Raw genomic sequence first — 16920 nt, forward strand, 5'->3', positions numbered from 1 at the left:
TGCTGTGACCCATGCCTAAATCTCAGAACTTGGGAGGATCACTTGAGGCCAGGTATTCAAGACTAGCCTTGGCAACATAGTAAGATACCATCGTATCTCCCATTGTGCTGATGCCAGCTTTATGAAAAAAATAAGAAAAACAAATATAGCTGGTCATGGTGATATGCACCTGAAGTCCCAGATATTTGGGAGGCTGAGGCAGAAGGAGCCCTTGGGTCAAGAAGTTCTAGGCTGCAGTGAACTATGATTGTACCACTGTACTAAAGCAAAAACTATTAAAAATAGATGATAGATATAAAATTCTTAGCAAAAACTAAGTGTTTTTATATCTACTTTTTATCTAATTTGTATAAATTTAAATATTATCATCTCTGGTTATTCTCAGATCATCAAATCTTTTTTACTCCAATAGTTTGATTAAATACTTGTTTTAAATTTCCTTATACTTTTTCCAGTATGTTTTAGGAATGAGGTAACTGAGATACAGATTATTACTATTTGAACATCAACACTTAGAAACTTGGCTACTTTCACTCTTTGAATGTTTGGATCTGGCAACCATGGTTGTGGTTAATCACCATTTTCCACATTTTAGTGTGCAGTTTTGTATTCTGTCTTTGGCACATCCAATAATGCTGCAAATACATTATCTTACAAGCTTTACTTTGTAAAGTTGAAGATACCTTCTGACTCTTATCACAAAGGAAGATGTTAAGTGTACAAATTTAGCCATAGTGGAAGTTCTCTCTTAGGACATCTTTCTCTCAAATCCAATTTTTTTTTTTTTTTTTGTCTTTGTTGACTTAATTTTTGTTAGTGGTTCAGTAGAGTAAGTTTTATGAATGACTGATACCAATGAACAGTTGCAGTCATCTGTTTGTAAAAAGGAATTGTGGAAGATTCATGGCAGAGTACAAATTACTGAATGAAAATTATATGGCCCATTTATCAAAACTAATGTACCTCACTGTAAAGAATGACTAGAATCACTGACATGGTATAATGTCTTAAACTTTTTGTTTCCAAATCAATGTGCTAATTTCCAGTCCTCTATTACCCTCCCCAACCAGTTTCCTTTTTTTTCTGGTTCTTTAGTGGATGTGAAGTCAGAAGTTCCTGTGGGCCTGGAGCCCATTTCACCTTTAGACCTAAGGACAGACCTAAGGATGATGATGCCTGTGGTGGACCCTGTTGTCCGTGAGAAGCAATTGCAGCAGGAATTACTTCTTATCCAGCAGCAGCAACAAATCCAGAAGCAGCTCCTGATAGCAGAGTTTCAGAAACAGCATGAGAACTTGACACGGCAGCACCAGGCTCAGCTTCAGGAACATATCAAGGTAGCAAATACTTCTTTGTCTGTGACCTTACTCAGCAGTCCGCACCATGGTGGGCATAGGCATTGCCCATAGGAACACTTTGTGGGTAGATTCACTGTGATTAGGACATGGATATATGGCTTGAAGGGAATTGTGATTTTACTAGTGAAAATTTGGGGTAAGTACCTGTTAAAAACCTGTTTTGCTTCTTAGAAGGGCCTTCTTTATCCTCAGTACCTGGAATCAATAGTAGGGAATAGTAACGTTCCATCCTAATTTTAGATTTTCTCCTACATGATTTTATTCATTTGCCCCATTGCTCTCCACCAGAAAGAAGCATGAGCCCAGAAGACCCATTTTATATCTCTGAAGAGTCTATAGATACTATTTGTGACAAAGGATAAATTAGTCTCTTATATGAAGAGAGCTGTTTTTGGAAAAAAAAATATGATGTATAAGTAGATGTTCTGAGTATGTCCTTATCTTCCTTATAGAAAAAAACTCATAATGTATACATTCAAAATAATAGTATAATACAAAGATTAAGGGAGTTATAAATGAAGAAATTGGTACAAATATTTTTATAGTCTGTATATAAGAATTTATTGAAAATATTTGGGAGTAGTTGACATTTTGAGACTAAAGTTGTTTAAATTAGTCTAGCTCAAGTATATCCATTATCCAGAATTTTTTTTAATGAAAGCTCATTTTATTATCAGATAATTCTGGATGTCTGTTTTTATTTTTTCTTTTGTATCCTCAGAGATAAATATTAGTTTCATTTTATTTGTAAAATACCTTGCAACTTTTTGACAAAGACAGTTGAAACAAGGCCATTTTAGTCTAAGTAGATATTTAATTTAAATTTATTATGAAAGTAAGATAAAAGCAGTAGATTTACAATAAAAATTTTATTTTTATATCCAACTCTTTCAAAGATGACAAATATTTGCTAATTTATGAATGAAATAAGTTCTGTTATATCATACTTTACTGTTTTGTATTATAGGAACTTAATTTATTAGTTAAATATCAAATACAAACACATCAATATAGAATTAATATAGATAACTAATGTTAATAGAACGTAATTGTATCACATTAATATGACAGTTTCTAAGAAGGTAAAACTGCTATCTTCATCTCTATATTACTTGGTTTATAAGATGTTTTGTAATCTTGGAAGGCACTTACTATCTTATATTCCTAAAAAGGCTCTTTGACATGTAATATAAAATCTAATTTTTTCTTTACTAGTGAACTTCCCTAAAAGAACTCCTGCATATTATTAATCTATAAAATGCCTTAAAATAGGAGTATTTTTCTTTGTCCCAAATGGAATCAGTAGCTCATGGCTACATTTTGAAATAAGATAGCCTTTCTTTAGTTTTGAGACTTATTTTTAAATAAATGCTGAAGCATTATTTCAGTTTTACCTTTGAAACAATAATAGAAACAGTAATGTCTAGATCTGGTTGTTTCCCCTCAGCATGTTGGGATGGCAAAGAGGAGTGAGTAAACTTTACGTTTTTCACCATACTTTAAGATCTGAGGAACTGTGTAGTTCATTTTGCTGCTTTATGTGAGTCATGTTCCCTAAATACAGGGCAATACTGATAAGTTACTTCTTTAGATGCTTCTTTTCATTTCTGTTGATGTCTTTTATAGCTATAAAATCAATATAAATTGTTTAGAAAGAAATGTTTTGCTTAATTTTACTCAAAAGATAATAGTAGCAAGTAGATAATTAATTGTTCATTTGTCACAAACAAAACTAGTGTAGGTTTATTGACATCTGGAAAATGTCGTAAAAGTGGCTCCTGTGAGAAAAAAGGATTGTGAGATAGCTAAAAGGAAAATTGAGCTTTTTAAATGATTTTACAAAATAATTACGTTGTTTTCTTACAAACTGAAGAAATAATTAAAATGTCCTTTTCAGATTAGGAAGTTTATTGTTTTAAAAAATTTTTATTTTGTTTTGTTTTGTTGTATTTTTTATGGATAAAGCTAAAAGTTGATGCTTTTCATTAAGATTTTTATGGGGAAGATACAGTGCACAATGCTTTAGTTATATTAGCTTTTTGAATCTTTGGCTTCTGTAATAATCAACATTTGTTGAGTTAGATTCTGTTATCCCATTTTTCCACCTAGTAAACTGAGGTAGAGGCAATAATGTTACCTTTCCAAGGTTACACAGCCAGTAAGTGGTTGCTCCAAGATTTACAGTCTTGTCCTGTCTGCCTCCAAAGCTCTTAAATTGCCATGCCTCTCTCGTGGGCCAGAACATGTAGAAATAGAGGGCTAAAGTTTTATTTCTTTCTATTGTTTTAAACCTAATTCATGCACTCTTTGATAATGAATAGTAGCTTGGTAATTAAATCGTGTGCTTTTCTAGATTCCTATGAAATATTAAAGTTCAAATATATTGGGGCATTGAGTGAAGCACCAAATTTTTTTGACCAACTCAAGTATCTGTATAGAATTTAACAGTAAGGCAGAGTTTAAGCATTCCTCCTGCTACAATATTATTTTGTTACAATGGAATAACACCCATTAAGGGACTGGTGTATTGAAGCCAAAACACCAAAGATTTTAATATGAAGAATAGCCAGAAATGCTTCTAACTATGTCCTCTGAGAGTAATAAGGCTGCTATAGTTGACGTGCAGAGTTAGCTTCCTTTTGCTCAAGAGTAACTCTGATATCATTCTATATAATAGCTTTTTATTTTTGTTCTACTACTTTTTGGTATAAAATCAAGAGTTTTAGGCACCTATCTAATGTAAAAAACAAAGTTTACTAACTGTATTAGTACTGAAAATTACAAACACATGTTAAGTATCCCTTATCTGAAATACCTGGGACCAGAAGTATATCATATTTTGGATTTTTTTTCTGGATTTTGGAATATTTACATATCTGTACATAATGAGATATTTTGGAGATGGGACTCAAGTCAAAATATAAAATTCCTTTATATTTTATATACATCTTATACACATAGGCTGAAGGTAATTTTATGCAATAATAGTTTTGTGCTTTAAACAAAGGCACGTTGAACCATCAGAAAAGAAAACTGTCACAGTCTCAGCCACCCATGTGGACAATTTGTGCTTGTTTGGCGTCACTATCATTGCTGTGTCTGAATGTGAAAAACATGCCATTGGCATGTCTGGCCCACACACATGCCATTTTGTTACCTTTTGTGGGTGTGCTTACGTGGGAGAATTGGGGGTGTGTGAAAAAAATACATTGCGGCTAAAAGGGGGCTGGAAGGATCTTTCTTCCCTTGGTGAGGTTAACTAAACTTTGCATTGTGTGCCTGCGTTTTGACTGGAAATCATCACATGGGGTCAGGTATGGAATTTTACACTTGTGGCATCATGTCAGTGTTCAAACTATGTGAGATGTTGTAGCATTTAGGATTTGGGATTTTTAGATTAGGGATGCTCAACCTGTGATAATAATAATAATAATAATATTAATAATTAAAATCAGTGGGGTTCAAACTTGAAAACTAAATTTTATGGCTTTATGAATATGTGGCCAAAGAGAGATTATTCTCTCTCTCATATATTAGGAACTGTGGCTCCAAGTAGTTTAGTAACTTGTCCAGATTTCCTATTTACTAATGTCAGAATCTAAGTAGAAATCAAGGTCTTTAATTACTCATCAGTGAGCACATTTACTATAGTTAATAGATATATATTTCTCAGTCTGAAAGGAAATGGACATCTCAAAATAGCTATTAAAAAAGAATGCTTCAGGCTGGGCAAGGTCGCTTATACCCGTAATCTTGGTACTTTGGGAGGCCAAATCAGAGGATCGCTTGAGGCCAGGAATTTGAAACTAGCCTGGGGAACATAGCAAGACTTTGTCTCCACTAAAAATAATAATTAAAAAAATTTTTAGTTGGGAGTAGTGGTATATGCCTGTAATCCTAGCCACTTAGAAGGCTAAGGTGGGGGGATTGCTTGAGCCCAGGAGGTTGAGGTTGCAGTGAGCTGTAATGGTGCCACTGCAATCCAGCCTGGGTGACAGAGTGAGACCCTGTCTCAAAAATAATAATAATAAAGAGTGCAAGAATGCATCGTATTTGCATCATTCATTGTTTGAAAGTGAATTCAAGGGATTCAGAAAGCTAAAGAATAGTATATTAAAATGAAGTTTTGAGGAAGTTGTTTCTTCTTAATGAGTGTCTCTAATCTAAAGGCTTTTATGTGCTGAATGAAAGAATAAAGATTTTGCTATTTTGCTATTTTGAGAGAATATATATATATATATATATATATATATATATATATATATATAAAACATTCTGTGTATTGTAAAAATACACAATCCATTGTCTATTGAGAGCTTGCTCTATAAAGTTTTGAGATTTTTGGCATTCGTTTACTTCAGGTATACTTTCCCCAAATTAACTTACATTTCACCATTCTGTATTCGCTTTGATTATTTTTACACCATTTCTCAGGCTACGAATGGAAGATTTCAGTTGTTTATTTATAATGTGAGGGACTTTGTAAAATAGACTTCTGGGCAGTCCCTACCCTTCCTGTTTCATATATTTTATATGTTCAAAGAAAAGCCATTAAGAGAACTAAAGATTTAAATAAAGGAAATTAGAAGACCTGTGTAAATTTAGTAGTAAGTTTTGATAGGAATGCAAAGATAATGGAGCTGCTTAAAACTTGCCTGTTGATGATGTTAAGGCCTTCACTGCATTAGTTACTTGTCCTTAGATTCCAATTATTTACAGAAAAAGTGGGGGCAAAACGAACTAAATACAAACAAGTTCCAAAAGCTTATAACATTTCAGTTTTGGTCAATGATGACTATGAAGCTTAAAGAAATTGCACACTCTCATGTCTTTCTCTTCTCGCAAGTTGCAACAGGAACTTCTAGCCATAAAACAGCAACAAGAACTCCTAGAAAAGGAGCAGAAACTGGAGCAGCAGAGGCAAGAACAGGAAGTAGAGAGGCATCGCAGAGAACAGCAGCTTCCTCCTCTCAGAGGCAAAGATAGAGGACGAGAAAGTAAGAGGCACCAGGGTAAACGATGGACTCTCTTTCCTCATCGTTAGCTGATCATTATTCAGAGCAAAGCCTGATAAAGAGGGCAGTTTGACTCGTCAAAATTGTCTGTGTTTAATTAAAAACATAAGTAACAGACCCAACTGTAAAGTTTTGACATTCACATACCAGCTCACATCGAGTCTGCAGAGCTTTTCAAGAAACAAACATAGCATTATGTGCCAAAGATGCTAATTTCTATTGCTTTCAACCTTAAAAATAATGTCATGCTAAAGCAGTCTAGTATATGCAATCCTGTTTAATAATCAGCTTGTATCCACATCTCCTGACTATGCCTTCCTTACTACTGGACAAGTAATAATTGCTCTCTAAGTAAAGCCTTGCCTCCATTTAGTTTTGGCATACTCAAACTTTGAGAAGATTTAAGGCATAAGACTTGCAAAAGAACTATCCACAAGAGGGAGACAGATCCAAATAATTCTCCTGTATAAGGTCAGTTCAAAATCAGGTCGTAGCAAGGTTTAAAATTTGATGACTTGAGCTGGAATTGTCAGCAATATTTATTTGCTTAATACTCAAAGGGTTTTTTTTTTTTAACTAAGGTTTCAAGCTAGTCACTCAGAAAAGATTATTTTAATGTGTATAAGGGATTTAATATGAATCTAATCCCTTAGGATAGCATGGTAATTCAAATACAGTGTTTTGTTCCTGTGCAGTATTTTTTAAACTTTAAAAAAATTGATTTTCGGAATTCCCTTTTTGTAAAAGTAATTAAAGAAATCATTGAAAGTCTTTCAAAAATTTGCAGTTTAAGCAGTAGTTATAAAGTATTACTGTATTATTTTCTAAAGCATTTTTGGACTGTGGTTTCTTCTTTTAATAGGAAAACTTTATATGCTATGACCAGCGATTTTACTTCTTAATCTTTGTTAAATATTCTAGAGTCATGAGAGGACAAAACTTACTATCAACATCTGTTTCTGTCTGTGTGTGTGTGTGTTTGTGTGTGTGCACGCACGCACGTGCATGTGTGTATTTCAGGGGCAGTGGCAAGTACAGAAGTAAAGCAGAAGCTTCAAGAATTCCTATTGAGTAAATCAGCAACGAAAGACACTCCAACTAATGGAAAAAATCATTCCGTGAGCCGCCATCCCAAGCTCTGGTACACGTATGTTCAGTGTTTGGCTGTTTTCATTCCTGGGGTAAAGAACACAGGTTCTGTAGTTAGCCAACCTGGGTACAAATCCTTAGCCTGCCATTTCTCAGCTGTCTGGCTGTGGGCAAGTTCCTCGAATTCTCTAGGAATCAGTTTCCTTCTCCATAAGAAAAAGAAAATAATAGTGCCTGCCCTCTGGAGTTGCTGGGATGGTCTTATGGAATAACATGGTAAAGTACAAAACAGAAAGAAGTGCTAAATAAATGGTCGCGTTTATCATCTTGAGGGCAAGGAAGTATATGTTCTTTGATGAGTGAATAACTAACAAATTGCATTTTCCATTTTCATCTGGTGGATCTGATATCTATATAGTAATTTCAGAAGATTTAGCAGGTTGTTATTTTATTACACTTGACTTGGTATAAGACGGAGGTCAGAGCTGTTTTCTAAAGACTAGTAGAATTTTGTCTCAAAGAAAAAAGGAAGGAAGAAAAAAGATAAGGGAGGGTAGGGAAGGGAAGAAAACAGGTTGCTAAATACGTAACTCAAGTTTTCCGTGAAAATTTTGCCCCTGCCCACCTCACCTCACTTCTTCCCAGCCAGAAAAATAATAGCTTGGCTTCTGACACAAGCTGACAACATAAAACACTGTGGTATTATGGTTTTTATGAACCATATTTCCACAAGTCCAATACACAAATATTTCAATAAAATATGGAGGATATGGTGATTTTAAAACTCAGGGCAGCCGGGAACAGTGGCTCATGCCTGTAATCCCAGCACTTTGGGAGGCTGAGGCGGGCGTATCACAAGGTCAAGAGATTGAGACCATCCTGGCCAACATGGTGAAACCCCGTTTCTACTAAAAATACAAAAATTAGCTGGGTGTGGTGTTGCGTGCCTGTAGTCCCAGCTACTCGGGAGGCTGAGGCAGGAGAATTGCTTGAACCCAGGAAATGGAGGTTGCAGTGAGATAAGAGCATGCCACTGCACTCCAGCCTGGCTACAGAGTGAGACTGTCTCTAAAAACAAAACAAAACTCAGGGCAAAGAACAGACAGGCAAATCATATATGGATAATAGATAATAGTTTCATTTCTCTCGTAAAAGTATTAGAAAATGACCATAGACTTTTACACTTAAGTATTTTTCAATCCCTCACACCATTAAAGATAGGAATAGTACTTGATATTGTAAGCAGCCTGGGAGTTCTATTTAAAGAGTTAATATACTTAAAAGCCCATTTTATAGGTATCTGCCCTTCTCTGTATCCAAAAACAGGTAACAAACAGATTCCATAATGTTTTATAAATACTTTTTAATGATTTTCATAATTTCTGTCATGGATGTTGGTTGACATGAGAAATGGATCTCTGAAGAACAATTCCAAATATTTAATGAATATCACAAATGACTTAAAAAGAAACACCATTTTGTTACCTAAAACTACACACATAATTTATAACTAATTTATAATTCAAAATTAAAGTCTGTTCTAAGAAAAGATAATACCATTTTAAAATGAGAAACAACTACATGCAAATAATTTGTTAGTTAAAAGTTCATTGGCTGTTTGCTTAGGTAATACTAAACAGCTCTCACATGTTAGTTAGCAATATTTTTGGCAGTTATAGCTAGATGAAACATCCTTAAACCAATAAAGTCTTAAGAATGTATGATTTAAATAAATAATACTGGTAGAACAATCATTGTGATGGTGATACTATGTCTTGTTCATTGTTTTCATTTCATATTTATAGATATTTATATATATTAGTCAATATTTAGTTCTATAAACTGTTCTCTGGCAGCACAGTTGCATCTCTTAAATTGTATTCACCCAGGAAAAAGAAAACATTTTTTAAATCAGTTTCATATTAAAGAATATGATCCCCAATTCTTTACTATTGAAACTACTGTTGAAGTCAGATGTGAGCCTGTTGGCACAATCCTGTCTTTTCAGTAAAAAAGGCTACACACGTGTACTCACATGTACTATCTAGCAGTTTTTTTTAATGAAGTACGTGAGGCTGTGGTTCGTATACACGAAGGAGAAAGAGCAAAAACATAGCTGAGGCACCTGTACAGCATATGCAGTTGATAATTCCTGACCAACAGGCAGTAAAACATATTGAGTAAATAGTGAAACTCCCTTGTCTTTTCTAGGGCTGCCCACCACACATCACTGGATCAAAGCTCTCCACCCCTTAGTGGAACATCTCCATCCTACAAGTACACATTACCAGGAGCACAAGATGCAAAGGATGATTTCCCTCTTCGAAAAACTGGTAAGTTGGTTTAACAAGAACTCTGCTCTTCTGTAACACACCTGTAAGTTTCATTTTGCCACACCTCTAGAGGAAAGTCAAAGGATTTGAGTCATAGATAATGTACATCTCCACCCTGACCCCAGCATAAACAAACATGCTCACATGCACATGCATACACACACCCTGCTTATTTCCACATCCATTGATTCACAACGTAATCAGAATATCTTTTTCATTTTAAAAGTTTATCATATTTGAATTTTAGCCAAATTATTTTCTTATTGGGAATAAATAAAAATAAAAATTTGATTAATCAGAAAATCTAACTCTTCTCCATTAGATAGGGGCTTTGTAATATCTTTCATCAACCTGTTTTTCTGCCGAGCCTCAACCATTTACCACAAAAATGAGAAAAATACACTTTAACTTTTTTTTGACAAATATTTTACAGACCTTAAATTTTAATTGTTTTTGTGTTTAAAGCAGGTAAGGCCAAAGCTACCTTCTGAGTGAGTGACTTGGCTAATATCTCATGGATTATAATAGAACTCAGAGTGAAATTATACCTGATAATCTCATGCAGTTATGTTAACATTTATCTAGGGGAAATAGCACAATGAAGCTTTTATTTGGAATTTAGTAAACAGTTCTGTGGCTCTGAGGATTGTATTTGTTGTTCCATCTTTGTCTCCTTTCTGAGCACTCTGATATGTATATATTTAATGTCTTATATACTCTTACTGCTATAATAAATATGATTAAACCTTAAATAGATATACATATAAATAGCATTTGTGTACATTCTATTCTAAATCTCATGTTGTTTGCCAAAGACAGTTCTTTAGAGACAGTAGTAAATTTTAAAATGTTTATCTCCACAACTGATCTGAAAAGATATTCATATAAGATAGCTTGGTCTATTGTATTTGAGTCAAATCTATGGGAAGAAGTATAGATTTATTTATTTTATGTATGAAATCTGAGTGAAAATAATTTCAAATAATTATATTCATTTTCCCAAGCAATTTTGAGTAATTAAAATGAATATAGATTGTAAAAACACATGCTGAAGCTATTTTCTGTCATATTATTTACCTGTAGCATTATAAAGATTTAAAAATTAATTATGAATAAGAATTTATTACTTATCATCTAGCCTGCATTGTACCAGGCACTAGGAAAGGATGTTTAACTACTGCAAAACAACCTGTGCTTTTTAATTTAAACAGCCCAAAGATTTTTGCATTTCTACTAAACGATGATAAGTACTATAAAATACTTTAATAGAAGTCTGTTCAAAGACAAGGATAATTGAGTTTTATGCACTGCATCAGAATGTCTTTCTTATAAAGAAACTTTTCTATGATAAAAGAACAAAAGCAAAAAGTGAGCCTCTATGTTATATCTAAAACATGAGTATAGTTTATGAAAAGGGATCTATAAAGAACATGAGTTTTAGAATGTGGGGACTTTGATCTGCAGAGTTGACATTTATTTGTGAGTTGCATGAGTAGGAGCTCGTTACTGAAGTTACGTAGATACTAACCCAGATCTTAGGGCAGTGACTGACATTCAAGAGTCCAAGGAGTTACTAAAAGGAAAGAAAAATATGGATTCCCCTTATGGCAGGAGGTTACTGATGAATGATACAGTTACATTCACAGAGAAAGCCTTCTTTCCTGCTGAGCACACGGCCTTTGAATATATCCTTACCACTGGGATATTGAAAACTGACTGCAGAACTGATACTGACTTTGAAAAGAAGTGGAATTTGGGAACATTAAGCACACAGAGAGAAAATCTGGTATATTTAATACTTAAGGAGAAGTACTAGAAACCCATACTTTGTGCCCCACTGTTGCCATGTGAACAGCTTAAGGTTTTTCCTCTGTGAAGAATAAATAACAAGCTGTTAATTTATTCTCATAGAAATTCTCAATCCACAACAAAATTTAAAAAGAAATCCTGGTTAGGATATATATGCTACAAGCCCTATTTAAATCTGTACAAATGTGCAAGATATTTTCTGTGCCTTATTATGTGCTATATAATAATAGTGAAAATCCCTGTTCTTTTCCAGAGGTATTTTTTTCTGTTTGCTCAGTATTTCATGTTTCTTCCTTTTATGTTGAAAATATGATATTTATGAAGTGTCTGGCTGTTGATCTGTAATACTAAACATTTTCAAGCATTGTAGTAATAAAGTTCTTGAACAGCCATTAATACTTTTAATAACTCTGTAGGGGTTTCAAAATATTCCTTAATTCAATTCCCATCATCTGTTTAAGAAAAGTAAGATATAATTAAATACAGATGTTTTCTACACACTATCTAAAATACTTAGAGATACCCTTTATTAATTATCAAATAGATGGAACTCTTTCAGCTTTTATAAATATAATCCATTTGATGTCTTGACAGTTCCAGTGTGAGAAAACTTAAGACATATATTTGCACTAAAAGAACAACACTGAAATGTTGTCAAATAATACTTTTTACTTCAACATTTATTGTATTTCAGTGATTCAAAAGTCTTTACAAACAAAGTGAACCACAAAATTTTACCTTAATAAAACATACATGATGATTGGGTAAACTGTTTAAAATAACTTGTATAAAGCTGCATTATACTAAATGAAATCTAGAATAGTATCATTGATCACAGAGCATAAACACCAGCACAGCTTCTGTAGAGTGATGCTTTGTTATTAGAGCCAGATTCTAAACCTCTGTTGTCTGCTTGGATTTCATTGAACTCAATTTTAGAGTTAAAAGACTTGTTAAATAAGTGTATTCTATCATTTGATCTATGTATGATACTATTTTAGTTTCTTTTAAATCTACATCAGCAATCTGTATTAGCAAGCAACATTTATGGAGTAAAACTGAAATCAGAGTTAGAAAAGTCCTAATGATCTTACATGATTGAGGTAGCCCTAGGGATGTCCCTTAAGCAGTGAGCACAATTTGGAACCTCTGTTGACCTTTAAAGACCTTCCGAAGACAGTGATAACCCAGGAACAGTTAACTACAGAAAACTCATTTGCCGCAGAAATCTGACCTATGTCACACAAAGTGAACCTTTACTTCCTTCCCCTCAGGAGAATCATAGTTGCTCCTAGAATTTGGGCATTTTAGAAACATGGAATTATATTAAGAGTTGGCTCTACTCATGCCTATTCCAATTCACTTTTCTTTAAAATGTAGGAATGGAGTGTCTTCTCCTCCTTTCACAACAACAAACGTCAAAGGCTTTACATAACTGGTTTTGAATTTGAAAATAACATAATTGGTTTTAATTTTTATGTTTATTGCTCACACTTAAAGTAGTACTTCCTTCTAGAATTATACTTTATAATTTCTTTTGTTCTATAACACAAGGATGCGTTGATATGAAAATTTGGAATATTTTACTAAACATACTTTGGCTGAAAATAGTATCACTGTTGTAGTAGGTGACTTTATTGTTTTTATATAGTTACTGCTGGACTGATAATAAACTATCAAGTAGGGTAAGGAAGTTTTGGAAATAGTACGTATTTCCTGGCATTCTGGAAATGGTACATATTTCTTGCAGAGATTCTACATATGTGGTGATTTTGAACTGACCTTCAAAACCATTTGGATTTTATTCTAGTGAGTGTGTGCATATGTTTCATAAAATACTGTGATAAAAATTTTTTAGAAGTTTTATGCTTCATTATATTATTGAGGTTTTACCCAGTGAACTTTGGCTTCCTTTGAATATTACAGCCTTTCCATTTAATACTTCTCAACAAAGTGAGTTGGCTGGCTAGATTAACCTCTTAAAGTACACAAGCCATATAAAGCTTTGCTTGGGCTAGTAAGAGGCCTTTCTAGCCCCACTGAAAAATTTATTTTAATGGTCAGCAACACTAGAATAAGACTCAAAGATGGAAAGGGTCCAAACATAAGTGAAGGTTTTGGAAGGCCAATATCATTTTCCATACTGAGTAAATTGGAAAGAAGGCAGAGATGAGATATGCAGCTTTATAAATTTCCTCTTGGTATAGCAGTCAGCAGTTAGGTTCCAGTACCTTGATGACCTATTCAGGTCATTATAATGAAAACAGTAATATATTTTTTAATGGTTTAGAATATCTCTTCTTCTCTCTCCCTCTTTCGGTGCCTCTCTGAATACACTTGTGCATGTGTGCACTGCATACATGAACATTATACACATGTCTGCAAAGATATCACTAAGATGGCTTAGGCTTATAGTGATATTTGCTCAAAATCTTATTCAAGGTTGACAAACACAGAGCATTTTTATATATTTTAGGACTCTATCTTGGTTGCATTGTTTTGACTAAACTTGTTTAAAATTATTGAAATATATTCTAGTAATGAATTTTTATACTAGTTTTCTCAGAATTGAGAAGTAATATGACCATTGTAATTCAGGCTTTGGATCCGCACTTAGCACTTGCAAATTTGGGTCCTCATTTTTGAGTGATTAAACTCTCTAAGCCACGATTCCCTCATCTGTCAAATGAGGAAAATAATTGCACTTGATTTGCACAGTTATTTTGAGAATGTAATTAAATAATGCATGGAAAGCACTTAGGATCATACATAGGATTTAAGGAGTGCTTACTCTTGATTGTTGGTAGTTGACAAGGACATTTTATTGATTTCTATTATGTCAAAACTAAATCTCTTTGTGGTAGAATGTCTTTTTAATGTCTTACATTCTTCTACCTTTATTAATAAAACAAGTCAACTAAAAAGAGTGATCAGTATTTTCTTTTTAAGCTATGGGCAACTCCCAAGGCTGCTGTCAAAATGGGGATAAAGTTCTTTGTTAATTTTGCATATTCTCTAGCATTTCAAAGCTTGCTATGGTATCCAGAGGAAGCAGCAGGCTGCATGCCTACAGTCCTAGCGACTCAGGAGGCTAAGGAGGGAGGATTGGTTGTCCCAGCAATTTGAGTCCAACCTGGGCAACATAGTGAGATCCCATCTCTTAAAAAATAAAATTAAAAACGGAGCAGCAGGCTTGTTTTTGTTGTTCAACAGAGGAGGAAGTCTGATTGATGATCTGTGCTTACTAGGGTCAGAGTTTTAATTTCTGCTATTAACTTCATTTTTAAATTATTAGACTTTAATTTTAAGAAAAGTTTTAGATTTATAGCAAATCGAACAGCTACATTGTTGCCTCCTCCCAACCCCTAGGTTTCTGCTTTTTTAATATCTTGCATCAGTGTGGTACCTTTGTTGCAATTAAGGAATAACTATTGATACATTATTGTTAATGTAGTCTATAGTTTATATTAAGTTTTACTCTGTGTTGTAAGATTCCATGAGATTTAACTACATCATGTCATATATCCACCATTACAGTAGTTTTACCACCCTAACAATGTCCTGTGTCCCACCAATTCATCCTTCCCCACACCCAACCTTTTGTAACCACGAATTCTTCTACTGTCTCTATAGTTTTGCCTTCTGGGGAATGACATTGAGCTACAATATATGGCCTTTTCAGACTGGCTTATTTGGCAATATGCATTTAAGATTCTTCCATGTATTTTGGTAGACTGAAGCTTTTTTTATTACTTAATAATCCACTGTGTGGCTGAACCACTGTTTATCCATTTACCTCTTAAAGGACGTTTTTGTTGCTTCCAAATTTTGGTGATTATCAATAAACTGTTATAAACATTCATATGCAGTATTTATGTGGACATGTTTTTAACTCAATTGGGTAAATACCTAGGAGTGTATTAACTGCATCTTATGGTAAGACTTGTTTGTTAAAAAAACAAAAACAAAACTGTCAAACTCTCTTCCAAAGTGGCTGTACCAATTTGTATGCCCACCAGCAATATAACAGAGTTCCTGTTGCTTCACATACTTTCCAGCACTTTGTATTTTCAGTTTCTTTCCTTTTTTTTTTTTTTTTATTGTAGTCATTCTAATATGTAGTGATTTCTCATTGAGGTTTTAATTTGTAATTCCCTAATGATGAGTGGTGCCAAGCATCTTTTAATATGCTCACTTGCTATCTCTACATCATCTTTGGTGAGGTGTATTTTTACATATTTTACGTTTTTTTAATCGGGTTGTTTGTTATCTTATTGTTGAGATTTAAGAATTATTTGTGTATTTTGGGTATAAATTATTTGGTATTTGTCTACAAATATTTTTTCTCAATCGATGATTTATCTTTTATTTCTCATAGCAGTGTCTTTGACAGAACAGAAGATTCTAATTTTATTACACATCAATATTTCCTTTCATGGGTCATGCTTTTAGTTTTGTATCTAAAAATTTGTTGCCAAACCCAGGGTTATCTAGATTTTCTCCTATGTTTTCTTCTAGAAATTTTACAGTATTTCATTAGATCTGTAATTCACTTTGAGTTACTTTTAATGAAAACGATAAGGTCCTTGTCTACATTCGTTGTTTTGCATATCGATATCCAATTTTCTGGCAACATTTGTTAAAGAGACTATCATCCTTTCTCCAAGGAATTGCCTGAGTTCCTTTGTCAAATATCAGTTGACTCTACTTGTGTGGGTTTATTTCTGGATACTCTATTCTATTTTACTGGTCTATTTGTCTGTTCTTTTGCCAATATCACACTGTTTTGAGTACTGTAGCTTCATAGTAATTCTTAACGTTGGGTACTGTCAGTCCTCTAACTCTTCTTCCATATCATGTTGGCAGTCCTGAGTCTTTTGCCTCTGGGTATTGAGTAAATCCTAGACATGAATGACGTAAGACCACATGAAAATATTTAGTCAGAAAGAGAATGGGGAGGCTGCCACATGAAGAAAGACCATGACTGTTAAGGTAAAGTCTCATCTCTCTTTTAAGGGGCAGATACCAAGAGCAGAATGTAAAAGACAAAAATCAGAAAGTTTGTGTTTAGAGAAAGTTTGAGTTTTAAAAATAGGTATGTTAAAGTTTGAAACTTTAGGCTGATTAGCAGGAAATATTTTTAAATCTTGTTTGAAGAAATTAAAGTTTATAGTCTAAGAAGCTGTACATGTTTATAATTAGAAGAAAATTAAAGAAGAATACAGGTTGAATGGCGGCTCAGAGACTGAGATGGTGAGACATCTTCCTTCAGCACTAAGTATAGTAAGTTTATTACTTCATAGCATGAAGATTAGA

The 16920-nt window shown here is 33.6% G+C and overlaps 1 protein-coding gene across 34 annotated transcripts in view; it reads left to right on the forward strand.

The window, feature by feature from the left end:
- Nucleotides 1–16920, forward strand: part of HDAC9 (histone deacetylase 9) — a 1049458-nt gene that overhangs the window by 518695 nt on the left and 513843 nt on the right. For 17 of the 34 annotated variants that reach the window (XR_012512159.1, XM_074379585.1, XM_074379592.1 and 14 more), the window contains 4 exons: nt 1096–1337; nt 6205–6355; nt 7394–7520; nt 9674–9795. Coding sequence is in view for 33 of the 34 variants with exons in the window: in XM_074379585.1 (XP_074235686.1) it covers nt 1096–1337; nt 6205–6355; nt 7394–7520; nt 9674–9795 (642 nt within the window). In the remaining variant the exon portion in view is untranslated. The remainder of the gene's footprint in view (nt 1–1095; nt 1338–6204; nt 6356–7393; nt 7521–9673; nt 9796–16920) is intronic. The other 17 variants (XM_074379587.1, XM_074379578.1, XM_074379573.1 and 14 more) reach the window with 3 other exon arrangements.

Source organism: Saimiri boliviensis, chromosome 10, assembly GCF_048565385.1.
Source record: "Saimiri boliviensis isolate mSaiBol1 chromosome 10, mSaiBol1.pri, whole genome shotgun sequence".
In the NCBI taxonomy this organism is placed as follows: domain Eukaryota; kingdom Metazoa; phylum Chordata; class Mammalia; order Primates; family Cebidae; genus Saimiri; species Saimiri boliviensis.